The sequence below is a fragment of the Salvelinus alpinus genome, chromosome 7 (assembly GCF_045679555.1).
Source record: "Salvelinus alpinus chromosome 7, SLU_Salpinus.1, whole genome shotgun sequence".
Classification (NCBI taxonomy): Eukaryota; Metazoa; Chordata; class Actinopteri; order Salmoniformes; family Salmonidae; genus Salvelinus; species Salvelinus alpinus.
In genome coordinates, this window is record NC_092092.1 from 22,998,054 (window position 1) to 23,015,382 (window position 17,329).

Consider the following 17,329-nt stretch of genomic DNA (forward strand, 5'->3'; position numbering starts at 1 on the left):
TCAAATGTATTTGATTATCTTGTGAATTAATTGACTGTGTCAAACAAAACAGACAATGATTGAGATTGTACTGACAGCAGAAAAATCTAGGCCACATACAGCAGAATGCCAATCTGCTAGGGGGAAAAAACATTCAGGATTTGTTGTCAATGTGGATCTCCTAACACATACAGTATACAAAGCCTAAAATTAAATTAGTGTTGATCTCTGGTATAGTCCAGGCAGCAGCTTTCATGTTTGGGTGGAGGTATAACTCACAGACAGTATCAAACAAAGTACTGCATGACAATAATAATTCAAACAGCTGCTTGACAAGGGAGAAAATGGTTTAGGGACACAAACAAAGTTAGTCCTCAGCTCCAACAATGCCTCCCTTCAGAGTCAAGGAGAATGACTTGGAGCCATAAAATGAAGGACACAGAAAATGCCACTTCTGTACAGTCCCAGTCATAAATTGGTATATAAGCCATATTCACACAGGACTAGTATTACTATAGAACGTCATGTCCGGACGGGATTAGTTTCACCAAACTGCCCCTGTAATTATATTTTTTCCGCTATGACGGAAACCCGGAGGCTCTTCTAGACGTGAATATTTCAAATGTCTAGGGACAGCCTAATATTGGCCTGATGGTCTTCAGTTCGGAGGAAGTCTAAATAATAATGCATACCAATAAGAACTATGAACTGTAACCTATGCAGACATTTAATTACCTGACGGATTTGGCAATTTATCAATTCATTGGCACAATATCGTCCACTTCATCTTTTACAAGAGAAGTATGGCACTAGGAAAATTGATATGTGACAAAACAGATCATTAATCTGTCGGCTACGTGCATAGCACTTTGTTTTAAGCATAAATTTGTTCTTACCCGAACTGGTTGAAGCACCTATTAAACTCTAATATCCTTAAAAAAAAAGTTTCATTTTTTATTTAACTAGGCAAGTCAGTTAAGAACAAATTCTTATTTAGAATGACGGCCTACACCGGCCAACGCTGGACCTATGGGACTCCCAATCACGGCCGGTTGTGATACAGCCTGGATTTGAACCAGGGTGTCTGTAGTGACGCCTTTAGCACTGAGATACAGTGCCTTAAACCACTGCGCCACTCGGGAGCCCAACACAGGGATGACGATTCGCAAGGGATACGTATTATCAGAGGACGTTTTACTGGTCAGAGGACCAGTAAAACGTACCCCATCCAAATAGGGCTATCGCTGAATTTACACAAAAAAATATTGGAATTGGCCTGCCTGATTAAACGCAGCCATAGACAAATGTATGACTGGGACTATACAGAATCCATCTAAGATTACTTAAATGTAATCAGTAGGTTTATATCAGCTTCGGCTGTAATGACATAACATTCAAGCCATTTCAGAGGAAAGAAAAGGCCTATAAAAGGTCTAGCATGTCTGTCAGGTTGATAATTATTGTTTGCGAGGTGTCTAGTGAGACAGGAAGTAGAACTGAATCAGACAAAAGAAACATCACAAATGGAGAACACAAAGGGAAGAATACAGACATCTAGTCGTCACTATCCAAGAGAAACATTTACTCTGAAACAAATGAAGCTCCTTGCAAAAAAAATGATTTTTTTCCCCCTGAAGTAATGAAAGGACATTATCAACACAGCAGCAAAATGGTTCAAAGTGCTCAGTCTCAACCTGGTCTTCCACAATGCTGCGTAGGAGGGCCAAAGCACATTGCATGTCTGCTCCTATGTGATTATTGAGGGACTTACATATTGTTTGGTAAACACTTTTTGCAAACTCCAGGCTGCCATGGAGCTTTATTTGAAGCTGTGTGACTCGTACTGAACGGATGATGACATCATTGGAAAGACATGTCATAACCAAAAACATCAATACCGTTTGTGCCTAAAATAGAACTTTGAGTAGCCAAATGACATACGATGGAACTACACACCAAATCAAAAAGCATTAAAATGCTTCACATCCATCTGTGTGCTTTAAATTCAATCAGACATGCTGTTTGCTCACCAGATGTTTTTCCCATTGTCTTGCTTTATGTGCCACCGGCAACCAGAGAAATATTTGGTCAAGGGGAAATAGGGAGAGGTTTCCTCAGCTGAAGCCACCGGGGAGGGTTTATACAGTCACTGGGGAGGGCTTATGCACTTAAACATCAAGGTATTTTAAGATCTCAAGCTATTTGACATTCAAGATTTTTTTCAAATTTAGTGTAACCGACCAAACATGCAAAAAGCAGAAATGTTTTATTATGAACAGTGAAAATTATGGGCTATGATTGCTTATAGGAGGAAAAAGAACATGGAGAGAACAATGTGGTTAAAGAGAATACATACCTTGCAAAGTAAACTCAACCATAACACCTTGGGTTATGTGGCTGCACTATAAGGTTCTTTAGCCCTTGAAATGTCAGGCATGCATTTACTTGTGAGTAATGTTATTGTTAAGTAAGCATTGTGGTTAGTATGCTACAGAAGATGCATCCCTGCTCCACCCTGTGCCGACAGCAGGGCAGGCCCGCCCATCAGACAGGATTAGGCAGACGCCTAGAGCTGCAGATTGACGAGGGCGGCATTTTCCGAGCTAAACTGATCAAGACGCACCTCCAACACATAACACCTCACATAACTCTGCCTCAAAACAATGAAAACTTCTCACCCAGTGGCATTTGGGCTATTAATTTGAACGCCGATGCCTCCCCATGATAAGCAGTGCACTTTGCCAAAGGCAGGGGTGCAAAATATGTATCTTGTCCATGCACAGCACGCCTCTCCATGGTGCTGTTGGAGACGCAATGCTGTGGCGCTTCACCAATACTCTGTCAAATCATGTAGCCTATACAGTAGATAGAGTATATAGCCTCTGTGGCCTTTTCTGTAGCCCACAGGGCAACCACATTTATAAAAATGTCATGAGAGAGACACTTTTTACATCATGTATGTTTCCGATCAAATAGCCTAAATGGCGCCCTATCAAATAAATGTGAATATGAACTATCATGTTAGCAAACACACCATATTCTAAAAACAGGACAGGTCAAATGGACAACAGCCTATGGAATGAAATTAGGCTACTCACTACTGCTGTCCGGGAGTTTCACAAAGTGGACTAAATTGTCATGATAATTAGCGATTTCAAGTTTGTAGGCCTATTCTTCAATTTCTGATATGATCATGGCAAAGAAGAAAATACAAACAGCATTTTTCAAGATAACGCAATGCATGATAAACTTGGGTAGCTGACAGGCAGCACGTGAGTTTAACTTTTGGGTAAGCTAAGAATGTATCCTACCATTTCTACGTGGCAGTTATGATTTTCATATTCACATTTAATTTCTCAAAATCATTGTCACATGGTTACAAAAAGAACAGAAGCTCAGTGTATTATTAGTGGTGGTCAGAAATCAGATCCCCAAATGTACTTTCCTACATTTGCGCGCTGCAGGCCAGGTAGCCTACTTTATGCGCGATCAGGCGCGCGCACTACATCAACATTAACAGGATAGAGAAACAACCAGACACATGCTCATTGCTCACATGGAGCGCTCCAAACAAGACAATAAAAAAATTGACAAACCTCATAAATCATGGTATGAAATAAACCAAACTTTTGAACTCTGCAAACAATGTTTCCATTCAGAGAATGACTGTAATTAACCCATGCATTAAGAGAAATGAATGTAACCAAATGACAGAGACTAACTGTAAATTTACTATTTTTATTACATATATATATATTTAAAAAAAAAATTATTTTTTATTTTACCTTTATTTAACTAGGCAAGTCAGTTACGAACAAATTCTTATTCAATGATGGCCTACCCCAGCCAAACCCGGACGACGCTGGGACAATTGTGCGCCGCCCTATGGGACTCCCAATCATGGCCAGATGTGATACAGCCTACTACTGGTGATATATGTAATGAGGACTTGATACAAATAAACAAAGGGCAAACAATTCACACAATGAAACAATTAATGTGCATGAATTGGCAGGAGACAGCTGAGCACATTCTGGAGAGCTGAGTGCATTCTGGAGAGCGATGAGCCTATATCTTCGCCACCAAAACCTCCCTTTCTTGTCTCAACATTTCAAATTATACTCAAGACACATCATCTTCACACATATTTTTGATGCTTTTCACTGACAAGCACAACTCAACAATCAGCTAAGTCTATTGCCATGAGTGCTGCCATAATTGAGGACTACTCGCCTGTGATTTGAAACAATCCACAGCAAAACAATTAAGAAGATAATGATCCTCTGAGGCATTTGGAAAGTATTCAGACCCCGTCACTTTTTCCACATTTTGTTACTTTACAGCCTTAAAAAGGATTACATTAATTTGTGTTCCTCAATCTACACATAATACCCCATAATGACAAAACAAAAACAGTTTTTTAATAATCTTTGAAAATGTATTAAAAATAAAAATATCACATTTACATAAGCATTCAGACCCTTTACTCAGTACTTTGTTGAAGCACCATTGGCAGTGATTACAGCCGCAAGTCCTCCTGGATATGATGCTACGAGCTTGGCACACCTGTATTTGGGGAGCTTCACCTATTCTTCTCTGCACATCCTCTCAAGCTCCGCCAGGTTGGATGGGGAGCGTTGCTGCACAGCTATTTTCAGGTCTCTCCAGAGATGTTCTATTGGGTACAGTTCCAGGCTCTGGCTGGGCCACCCAAGGACATTCAGAGACTTGTCCCGAAGCCACTCCTGCGTTGTCCTGTTGGAAGGTGAACCTTGGCCCAGGTCTGAGGTCTTGAGCGCTCTGGAGCAGGTTTTCATCAAGGAGCTCTCTGTACTTTGCTCCGTTCATCTTTCCCTCGATTCTGACTAGTCTCCCAGTCCCTGCCGCTGAAAAACATCCCCACAGCATTATGCTGCCACCACGCTTCACCATAGGGATGGTGCCAGGTTTCCTCCAGACGTGAAACTTGGCATTCAGGCCAAAGAGTTCAATCTTGGTTTCATCAGACCAGAGAATCTTGTTTCTCATGGTCAGAGAGTCCTTTAGGTGCCTTTTGGCAAACTCCAAGCAGGCAGTCATGTGCCTTTTACTGAGGAGTGGCTTCCGTATGGCCACTCTACCAAAAAGGCCTGATTGGTGGAGTGCTGCAGAGATGGTTGTCCTTCTGGAAGATTCTCCCATCTCCACAGAGGAACTCTGGAGCTCCTTCAGAGTGACCATCGGGTTCTTGGTCACCTCCCTGACCAAGGCCCTTCTCCCCCGATTGCTCAACTCCAAACTTCTTTCATTTAAGAAGGATGGAGGCCACTGTGTTCTTAGGGATCTTCAATGCTGCAGACATTTTTTGGTGCCCTTCCCCAGATCTGTGCCTTGACACAATACTTTCTCGATACTTTCTCTACGGACAATTCCGTTGACCTCATGGCTTGGTTTTTGCTCTGACATGCACTGTCAACTGTGGGACCTTATAGACAGGTGTGTGCCTTTCCAAATCATGTCCAATCAATTGAATTTACCACAGGTGGACTCCAATCAAGTTGAAAAAACATCTCAAGGATGATCAATGGAAACAGAACGTACCTGAGCTCAATTTTGAAAGTCTCAAAGCAAAGGGTCTGAATACTTGTGTAAATAAGGTATCTGTTTATGTTTAATAAATTTGCACAAAAAAATCTAAAAACCTGTTTTTGCTTTGTCATTATGGGGTATTGTGTGTAGATTGAGGAGGAAAAATCTTGATTTAATCAATTTTAGAATAAGGCTGTAAAACAAATGAGGAAAAAGAAAAGGGGTCTGAATACTTTGCGAATCCACTGTATATAAATTTGGAAAATGTTTTCCAATTTACTTTAGGAACCGCCGTCTATGGTAGCTGACATTTAGAGCTTGAATAACCAAAATGATGTCTTAAATCTTTGTCAGGTATCAGGACTATAAAGCCATTACAACTGCCTGTTTTATAAACAGAGGCTGCCACATGGATAGGCATTAATTAAAGTGCATTGTCGGGCGACACTGCATAGCCTAGGCTACTATTCTACTGAGGGATAAAAGGAGGACCGCAACTTTCTAAACCACCCTCATATTACTGTAACTTTGACATCAATACAGTAATGTCAGTTTGCTCGAGCATGTGTGACCAACCGGGTATTGAACCCATGTCGTCTGCAAGACTACTTACTGTGTTATCCCACTGGTCTCACTCAGTTGTGGAAAAAGTACTAAAATGTCATTCTTGAGTAAAAGTAAAGATACCTTAATAGAAAATGACTCAAGTACAAGTGACAGTCACCTAGTAAAATACTACTTGAGTAAAAGCCTAAAAGTATTTTGTTTTAAATATACTTAAGTATCAAAAGTAAATGGAATTGCTAAAATGAATTTAAATATCAAAAGTAAAAGTATAAACCATTTCAAATTCCTTATATTAAGCAAACCAGATGGCACTATTTGTTATACTTTTTTATTGACGGATAGCCAGGGGCACAACACTCAGACATAATTTACAAACGAAGCATTTGTGTTTAGTGAGTCCGCCAGATCAGAGGCAGTAGGGATGACCTTTTGATAAGTGTGTGAATTTGACAATTTTTCTGTCAAAATGTAACAAGTACTTTAGGGTGTCAGGGAAAATGTATGGAGTAAAAAGTACATTATTTTCCTTAGGAATGTAGTGAAGTAAAAGTAGGCAAAGAAATAGTAAAGTACAAAAAACAACTTACTTTAAAGTATTTTTACTTAAGTATTTTACACCACTGGTTTTAGTCGAGGTTTCGTTACTCATTGTGTGTATGATAATTCACCAAACCTACATTCCCCTGCTCTCTTTTGAAAAGACAACAGATGTGCTGATCAGTATCTCTCCCATTGAATATGTAGTTTATAGTACTTAAACAGGTCAAAAGGAGAGCCAGAGCAGTTTGGTCCTGGATTCTTTATTATGCAATAACCGTTCACTATTGCACAAATTATCTGTTTTGCGTGTCTTCCAGTTTGCATTGTGATGTAGTTTGGGTATTGAAAACTGGTTTCGAAGATGAGTCGTTGTTGACTCATTAGTTCCATGACTGATGAGCATAACGTAACCGTTAGTGGTACAATGTATCCGATTCTTGTCAAAGTAAATGTTACTATCGCCTAATGCAAGTAAATTATTCTACGACTTTCTTTATGCATTCAAAATCAGTTGCAATGATGTAGATGCATATGCACGATCAAATTGGAGTAAAAGGAAAATAAGACCGATATTTTCAAGCAAACCAACTCAAACTTGTTGAATAGGTGCATTTCAAAAGGGTAAAGTTAGAAAAGTAAGACGAGTTAAAATTGTCAGACATTATTGACTTCCTGAACAATAAGATATATCTGTATGCGCGTGAATGAGGAAAGCAGACTCACCACTCGCATTTTGAGACAAGGTGGAGACAGACGTCTGGCCCATTCTGTCTTCAATGGACCGCCAAACCAACAATCACGCGGTCCCCGATGAACTTTCACAATAAAATCATCGCCAAATCCTAAAGTTAATTTGACCTACTTCAAGGCAATTGTTGGGTTAAAACTCTTGAAAAAAAACTTCGCTGGGTCTGAAAACCACTGTTTAACCTCCCTCCGATTCAGCTCAAGCATGCCTGTCATTTCTTTATGCAGATTAGGATACTACCCGTCAGAGGTCGAGGGGAGGAATTCTCTACTGCCAGAGAGGAAGAGGCGAAGCGAGAGGGTTTACTCCGACCAAAATCTGTCCACGAAAATAATTCCACGAAGTGAGGACTTTGTGTATGGAGGCCAATGAGAGTGTCGAATTTGGTTAAAAAAAATATATATTGCAAATTTGCTACGTGAGATTTATTTGATCGAATATAACTTTCGTAATGCTTAGGTTGTTACAAGTGTACTCATATAAGTGGACGCACGTGGCATTCCAGCAACTTTGAACACATATTTGATATCAGAGTTGTGTCCATTGTTAACACGCGACTCTGCCCTCTCATTGGCTATAATGTTCCCACCTGATCTGGCGTCCTCCTGCCCTACTTCCGCCTTTGTGAACAACGACTCCCGTTGTTAGGGTGGAGACACGAGCATCTCGTCATTATAGCCACAATCTCTGCTATTCCGCTCCAATAGCCTACAACCACCTCCGTGCCTATAACAGATGTAAATAGTTGGATGTCATTTAATCAACACAGTATAGATATTTTTCAACCACACAGTGACACCATAATACAATTCCAGTGTTCAGATCTTCAAACTGATGGCAGTTTGAGGATTGCATAACAAGCAAACGATCTAAGATACAGGACTGTTTAGCTAGCACAGACTGGCGATATGGCCAAAATATAATATCACATAATTGATTTTTTTTTTTAAGGTAAGGTGGTATTTGATGTTATTTGATGTTTTTGAATAATACACGTTCTACATTTTCTTTGGGTAGTTGTGTCTAAGTGATTTCAATGGGTCTTTCTCCATTCTGATTGTTTTATACTGTTCAATTAAACTTCAACCAAAAATACTGACGACGATGAGACAGTCTACAGGGAGGAGGTCAGAGACCTGGCAGTTTGGTGCCAGGACAACAGCCTCTCCCTCAACGCCAGCAAGACAAAGGAGCTGATCGTGGACTACAGGGAACAGAGGGCCGAGTAGTAGAGCGGGTTGAGAGCGGGTCAAGTTCCTCAGTGTCCACATTACTACAGACTTATCATGTTCCAAACACACCAATACAGTCGTGAAGAGAGGACGACAATGCCTCTTCCCTCTCAGGAGGCTGAAAAGGTTTGGCACGGGCCATCAGCTCCTCAAAAAGTTATACAGCTGCACCATTGAGAGCATCTTGACTGGCTACATCATCGCTTGGTATGGCAACTGCTTGGCGTCCGACCGCAAGGCGCTACAGAGGGTAGTGCGTACAGCCCAGTACATCACTGGGGCTGAGCTCCATGCCATCCAGGACCTCTATACCAGGCGGTGTCAGAGGAATGCCCTAAAAAATTTCAATGACTCCAGCCACCCGTCATAGACTGTTCTCTCTGCTACCAGACGGCAAGTGGTAACGGAGCACCACATCTGGGACCAAAAGGCTCCTGAACAGCTTCTACCACCAAGCCATAGGACTGCTGAACAGTTAATCAAATGGCTACCCGGACTATTTGCATTGACCCCCTTTCATATTTGATTTGTTTTGCACTGATATTCTTGCACTGGCTCTATGCACACTCACTGGACTCTACCCACACACTCACATATACTACACTGACACTTCAACACACACACACATACACACACTCACAAACTACATACACTCACACACACAATACACACACACACATGCATATCGACACCACTCACACACTTTCACACTCTTCACATACGCTGCTACTCTGTTTATTATCTATCCTCATTGCCTAGTGACTTTTACCCCTGCCTACATGTACACATTACATCAATTACCTCAACTACCTCGTACCCCTGCACATTGACTCGATACCGTTACTCCTTGTATATACTGTAGCCTCGTTATTGTTATTTTATTGTGTTAAGATTTCCTTTTTTTGCTAATCTTTTCTTAGGTAAGTAAGCATTCCTCAGTAAAGTCTACACCTGTTGTATTTGTCGCATGTGACAATATAACTTTTATTTTTTTTATCTTTAAAATCACTATAATCATGGTGTCTTTTTTGTTTTTTTACTTACTACTTTACTAGTTTAAAATAAATATGAACTCAGCACACATTTTAAAATAGGTCTTTGAAAACTGAATAGAAAGTTTGTTTATTAATGTATTTGGCCAATGGAAAGCTTAGATCTACATAAATCATCTTAAATTGTCAGAAAATCTGAAAATTGTGGTGGAAAATTATGTTTTATTAAGACAGTACACATATTTTCCCAGTTTTTTTTTCAGACGGTCCGCCATTAAAGGTAGTTGAGCAGGAAAATTATGCCTTTTCAGCCTGAATGGAGGATGCTTTATGTACTAGCCGGTTCACAGGGGACAGGAGTGTATTACCGGGAATGAACATCAATCTTAGAGATCTAGCGGCCACTATCGGCTGCCTAGGCTACTACCTGCACAACTTTATTATATATATTTTTCTTTTCTTTTCCCCACAACTTTCTTAGAGTGTAACAGCCATCCAAACAGTTCCTCTTTAGCTGTAGGCTATGGTTTCCTGAGAAGAAGAAAAAAGCCCTGAGTGAGCTGTATTGCCAGTGGGTGGGGACCACTCAGGAAGGCTCTCCAATTCCTGCCAAGAGCTGACGGAAACCAGCCCTCTCCTGCCTCCAGACCCTCTCTGAGCATTGTCTCATAGGCAGCTACATGGTGAACTTATCATAATCTATCTCCTCGTTCTCCCACCTCCCTCCTAGTCCATAATGTATCTCCTAATGTTACAGCACGATCATCTGGAATTGGCAAAGCCAGCGCTGTACAATAAGCATATGCTGTTACTTTGGCCCTAAATGCTATGAGATCACCAGCCCTGATCGCACTCACACCATTTAAAAATACACCAAGATGGCTGACTCTATTTCCTTTCGAGGCAAGAGGCTCAACCCGTGTGTTGGAGTGAACTCCAGCTTTCGACAGCCCGTGGGCAATGCGATTCTTATGTCATAGAGTGCTCTGCAGGGGCTCAGCTGACACCTTGGCTGCATGACGTGTGTTAGCGGGAGATAAAATACCTTCACATACCAAAACATGGATATACTAAACAGTCCAGCACTGACACACACACTGACTACAACTTATACCTTAAGTAAGAGCATTGGCATTGTACAAATAGGGAAACTGTGAGTGTAGATAAAGTGAAATGTGCAAACTACTATATATAGAAGCTCAATTAAAGGACCAGGTAGTGTTGACATGTAGGAAAATTTGAATCATGATTAATGGCCAGAATGTATGTACACAATAGGGTCTATGGTGAGTTGATATACAGAGTAGCCTACTGAAAAGAGGCTGTAAAAATTAATTGGCCTTTGCAGAGACTGTTTGGTTTAGGTGCAAGCCTGCCATCTACTGTTTAATAAACAATGTTCTGTATACAAGGATTTATTGAAACTATACCATAAATCAAAATCAGACCTAAGAAAAGTGTTACCAAAATGTTCCACAGTACATGGAGAAAAATAACATTAGCCTTATAATATTGAACACAATCACGGCTCATATATTTCTACATCACTATAACACTGCTGATTCATTGTGGTCTGACGCTATGCAAATATGGACAACCTACCTCGTATGATACAGCATACGTTTTGCATTGTAAAACACAGATTGAAGAACACAATTTACTGTTACGAACCCATAGGGGGCGCTCAATTGGCCCAGCGTCGTCTGGGTTAGGGGAGGGTTTGGCCGGGGTATGCAGTCATTGTAAAATAAGAATTTGTTCTTAACTGGCTTGCCTCGTTAAATAAAGGTTAAATAAATCAAATCAAATAAATATATATATGCTTATAATAATTACAGGTGTAGGATCTTCATTTGATCACTCTTGTTGCTGATCACTCTTTTTCTACACAGCAGGAAATTCAGATGAGCTTTGTGATTTACATATATTCTCTGAAAACTCGCACTGATACTAACACACAGTTATATTAACAGTATTGCAATTTTCATGTAGCGTCATTTTGGCCAGCTAATAGCCAAACCACCGATCAAGTAACATTATGGACTAAACGTTCAAATCCTGTTGCTGCAGAATTATTTTGCTGCGACACTACTGGTCAAATAAAGATCCAACATTTGTACTAAAGCATTACTAGTCAGCTTTAAGTAAAGTGTTACCAAACATTGCTCTAGAGATGAAAGCCTGCAGTGGCATAGGAAGGAAATCCCTGAGGACTATAACCAATGTGCAGTCTAAGTGCATATGAAAGGGAATTGATTTTTGATTGGCCAAGAGTATATTCTTTACTTATCAACCTCTCCACAAGAACCCAAATACAGCCCCATGAATCTATCAGTGCTAATACACTTATTCCCCAGCCAGCCCCACTACTTATTCAGTTCCTGAATGTATTGATAGGTATGTTGGGACAGCCTACTTTTACAAATCACTGGGTAAATACTAAGTTAAAAATAGTACAACATTTATATTGTTTCAATACTTGACAAGTAATTATGTATGGCCTAATTACTTTGCTATTCTAGTACCAATTTCTGCTCAGCATTATCATAATTATTCATTATGAAGAAGGCCCAGTAGTAGGAAGTGAAATAGCATAATGGATACTGACTGTATGTCTTTGTATTGTTACAGTCTACCTCACTCACTCAAGGATAAAAAAGGAACTGCACTGTAACAGGATGTCTGAGAAAATAGCTCAATGGGCCCACAGCTCATCGACATGTGGAGGAAAAAGAGAAAGAGTCATACATTATTAAGCAGCAATCTCAGAAAAAATACAAGGTAATTATTGTTTAAGTGGTGCTTTTTAGTTCTTCCTCCTTTAGATTATTTATTTATTAACCTCAAAGGTGGTACCAAAGGGAATGTGTTCCAAAGTGTTGGTAAACTATCTTTTATATAACCTAGGCTCTATCTGTCTAAAATGACAGCAAAACCATGGTGAACATTTCTAACTATGTCATAACAAATTTGATACATTCAGTGCTCTGAATTGAGTTAGGTCCCATACTATATGACCTGTTCTGCATGAAGGATTGAGTGGAGCAGACAGGACCGTTTGCCCATACAGGTAATTGCTATTAGATCCAAAAAGCAGAGGCCTAGTTTCGCTATCAAGCACTGGGAAATAATTGGATGGTCGTTGAGTTTGTCAAATTGCTTATAGTCTAATCACACAGAGCTAAGTGTCAGTGAGTGCATTCAGATTACCGGCGGCAGTACAGTACACATTGAAGTGAATTTATGTGATGGACCCAGCTAATATTGGCTGTTATAGATGTTTTTAAGAAAGGAATTAAGTTATACCATTTCGGCATTCCATTCCATAGCTAGCAACAGTTAAAAGACAAAAATGAAAATGGCAAGCACGTACTCATACTTCAAATGGTAGAGACGGGATGGTAACTATGTTTTGTATGTGAATTTGCACCATAGTTTGATTCAAAGTATGCTGCAACCTCAACCTTTCAGCACATACACAAATCAAAAGTGATTACATACAAATACTGTATATACCTGTATGGTATATTGAGAAAAAAACTAACATTGACATATCAGAATGATCTACTTTATACACAGCATGATTAGATTTGATCTTCTCTACAAGCAAACTATTATTGAAACTGATACCAGTTACTTTGTTACTTTGTTTGGATGGCATGAATCTATCATTACGGGACCACTTCACTTCCTACACCTAAATGTTGTAGATATACAAATCAATACATGGCATCCTGTCAGTAAGTAGATTATTTCCCCTGGTCTGGATGGCTCTTATTTTGAAATCTAGGCTGCTTAATAATAGCTCATTGCAGAGAGAATTGAGAGCATTATATTTCACAGTGCAGAGAAATTGGGGCTTAATGATCACGTACAGGTTCACTATGAGAGAGAGGAGAGCAACAACAGTCTCAGCCAGAGAGAGAGGTCTACACACCCATTGCTCATTCACAAAAAAAATAAACAATGTAGGACTGTTTGTTAAATGAAAAATCTGATCTTCCTCAATTAGAATCCAATTGTCTTTGTTCAGACGTTTCATGCTGCTAAGGTTATTGATGCTTAGTGTCATTGATTTTTACCATTATTACAGTTACTTTGGTCCCTTTCCAAGATTGAACCGTTACACTGCCACAATGAGTCCTGTTGTTTGGACCAAGACTGGTCTGTTGCTTCAAGGGCGTACGCTGTCACACTGTACTAAAGTTCTTTCAATTAAAAGTTCAATTGAAAGTACAACATGAAACTAGACAAAATAGTCAAACATTTGTCAGAATGCATTCAATCATTAACCAATGGAAATAGTACAACATTTCCCACCATGGAGTACATCTATTTTGGGGTATGGTTGATAGTTTATTCTGTCACAAACTTTCAGCATTAGTAATGGCACAGGGAAGTTGAGAAATCAGTTTTCACTCTTTGTTGAGTTTTGTGAAATAAACAAAGGAGTAAGCAGATCCTATCAATCACTTTAAATGACTTTAGCCTTGTCAAGCATTGGGGTTTTCTACATTAATATGACACTGCTGATTCACTGTGGTCTGAGGCGATGCAAATGTGGACAACCTGCCTCGTATGATACAGAATGCAAATTATGTTTTGCATTGTAAAACAAATATTGAAGAGCACAATCTACTGTTAAGAATCCACCTGGACCATATGAAATCATGGGTAAAGAAATATACAAAGCTATAACAGACACACACAAAGTCATGCAGAATGGCTTTGTATCGCATCTTTGTATACATTACATCATTGTTTGTTACTACTGTAGTATTATCATAGTGGCAGTTGATATATTTCTGTGTGGGCAATCTATGTACTTAGTCCTCCTTGTCAGTCCACTTTCTCCAATACAAGTTGTATTTGAACAGGAGTTATGGCATGAGTTAATAGACTCGGCTAAATGTTATGACATTCACAGTGTGGCAAACGTAATTAAACATATAAAATGACATCAACTAAATATAAACTGACCGTAATGCACTACTAAAGACTAAGTCATCATACCCTGTCACTAGATATGACTATATGATAAGTTATGTGATGATGATGCATGTAATATTATTAAATGTAATCTCTCAAAGTGATAAGGCTGTCTGTTTTGTCGTTATTTAATCAAATAACTACAACACAAACCAGGTTTTGAAACAATTTAGGCAAAAACGAAGTAATTTAAACAACTGTAAACCAACAACCAACAACCATCACATTACAGGCAAGGGTCTATTTGCCTGGCTGTGTTCCCTGAACAGCTGATCTGAATACACAGAGGGAAACTCATAATAAAGGTCCTTTTCAATAGGCTTGCACAGTAGGGTACTTAGCAATCACAGCTGGCTCTAGGTGACTCTCTACATGCACAGTCCAGGGGCAATTTTGCCAACAGAGAACATTAGAGAGCTCCTACTATCAACTACTGTACAGTACACACACACAGTAACTTTGACAACAAACACAAAGACAAGAAACTCTCTCACACCCACAGACACACTCAAATAGACACAATAACATAGACACACACACAGAGACAGCGTAAAGGGCACTCACGAGCATGTTCCATGACTGGAAGAGGAGAAAGCGATCACCCTTGTAAGCAGATCCTTTCTTTTCCTCGTCTCTCTCGCTCTCTCTCGTGCAGGGAGATTTCTCTCTCTCTCTCTTTCTCGTGCAGGGAGATGGCTCTCTCTCTCTCTCTCTCTCTCTCTCTCTCTCTCTCTCTCTCTCTCTCTCTCTCTCTCGTGCAGGGAGATGTTTCTCTCTCTCTCTCTTGTGCAGGGAGATAGCTCTCTGACATTCGTTCCTCGCTGCCTGCCTCTCTGCAGTGGACCTGACCATGAAGCAGCCCAGGGAGCACAGGGGGATGACACAACAACCATTACCTCCATTAGTAGGGCCTGATTGAGCCAGTCTGGAACCTTCCTGTCCACTGGGGCTTTTAGCTGCAGCCTGAGGCCACGGGAAGAGAGAAATATAGAGGGAAGGAGAGAGAAAGGGGGAGGGTGGGAGGGAGCTCTGCAACCTTCATTAAAGCCAGACTAATTCCATTCCTGCTATTCACCTACATTTTTAGATGATCTCTGCACCCCAGACTCCATGTGTCAATACTCATCACAATCATCAGAGAAAAAATAGGAAAGTTATGTGAGGATGCTTGATGGTTGAAGTCGGTGAACAAGTGGGTTTGAGGGATCCAATCTCCACTGTGTGAAAAATCTCAGATTTTTTTTTGACGCTCAGTGCTAAAATTGGACATTGTTCTAAAAGGAATGAGTCATACTTGACAAGATAACGACTGCAAGTACTGCCACTTATGTATTCCACTCACAACCTGTCTTGTCTCCCAGGAACCAACACCTGGTAATGTAATGTAAGAACCATGTTTTTTTTTTATTAAAATTTTACCTTTATTTAACTTGGCAAGTCAGTTAAGAACAAATTCTTATTTTCAATGATGGCCTAGGAACAGTGGGTTAACTGCCTTGTTCAGGGGCAGAACGACAGATTTTTACCTTGTCAGCTCGGGGATTCGATTTTGCAACCTTTCGGTTACAAGTCTAACGCTCTAACCACTAGGCTACCTGACGCCCCAGGGAACTCTGCAACCTTCATTAAAGCCAGACATTAAAGCCAGGGTTGACATGAGGAGAGGCCTCAAAGGCTTCAAAGAGTTTCCAAGTCCTTGGCCCTTTATTGCCCCTGACCAGCTTGATGCCCTTTATTGCCCCTGACCAGCTTGATGCCCTTTACTGCCCCTGACCAGCTTGATGCCCTTTACTGCCCCTGACCAGCTTGATGCCCTTTATTGCCCCTGACCAGCTTGATGCCCTTTATTGCCCCTGATCAGCTTGATGCCCTTTATTGCCCCTGACCAGCTTGATGCCTAATTTAGGACATTGTGTAAATTATACACACTGAAAATAAACCCCAACAAGGTGCCAACTTGTGCCCTGCTAATACTCCCATCCCTAATGGTGCTACAACTGAACCGTATTACTGAAATAGCTGCATATTCTCAATGTCAAAGTCCATGTTAAATTTCCAGCAGTGTTTCAACAAAAGGTAATTGAATGTATTTAATCATTATTGTGTGAACAGCATTATTACAAGTTACATCATTGCAACATGGTGGCAATATCCTCCATGTCCTGTTGGTCTTCCAGAAACAAATGACCTAAAGTATGACATTAACTGAGCTGAGTTACTGTTTGACAATTGGGTCAGCTCATGTGGGAGGAAATTGTATGGCAGTCCTGTACGTATTTTTGACAGTGACAGCGGAAACAACTTTGTATTCGAGGCTCTTTAAGCAATGATAAACACAGTGACCCACTGACGTGGCACAGTCAGGTTGTTGTATAACTTTAAGTCACACTGTCGGAACTTATAAACCATGGTCATGGAACAAAGTATGATATGTGGCAGCAGCATAGATGCAGATATTCAGAACTATTTTGTAACTTGACCCATGAGGATGAGTCATTACTATATCTGTAAAGACAGCAAAACTAAATAAACCTTTTATAAGCAATTGAAAAACATAAGGCTTTCTCCACTCCCCACCAGGTGTCTCCCATTTCCCCCCATTTTCCCCTGTGTACTTACTATATCTGCGTTTTCTGTTGATCTGCTGCTAGTTCGTCTTATCTTGTCAAGTCTTACCAGCGTGTTCTCCCGTTTTCCAGCATCTCTAGTTTCTG

At 40.2% G+C, this 17,329-nt stretch overlaps 1 protein-coding gene across 4 annotated transcripts in view; it reads right to left on the minus strand.

The window, feature by feature from the left end:
* LOC139580609 (phosphatase and actin regulator 2-like) overlaps positions 1–15,275 on the minus strand; it is a 58,562-nt gene extending 43,287 nt beyond the window's left edge. For 2 of the 4 annotated variants that reach the window (XM_071409463.1, XM_071409461.1), the window contains exon 1: positions 15,180–15,275. In XM_071409463.1, coding sequence (XP_071265564.1) covers positions 15,180–15,192 — 13 coding nt within the window. In that variant the 5' untranslated portion in view covers positions 15,193–15,275. Of the gene's footprint in view, positions 1–7,377; positions 7,613–15,179 lie in introns of those variants that run through there. The other 2 variants (XM_071409460.1, XM_071409462.1) reach the window with 2 other exon arrangements.
* Positions 15,276–17,329: the final 2,054 nt, after the last annotated feature.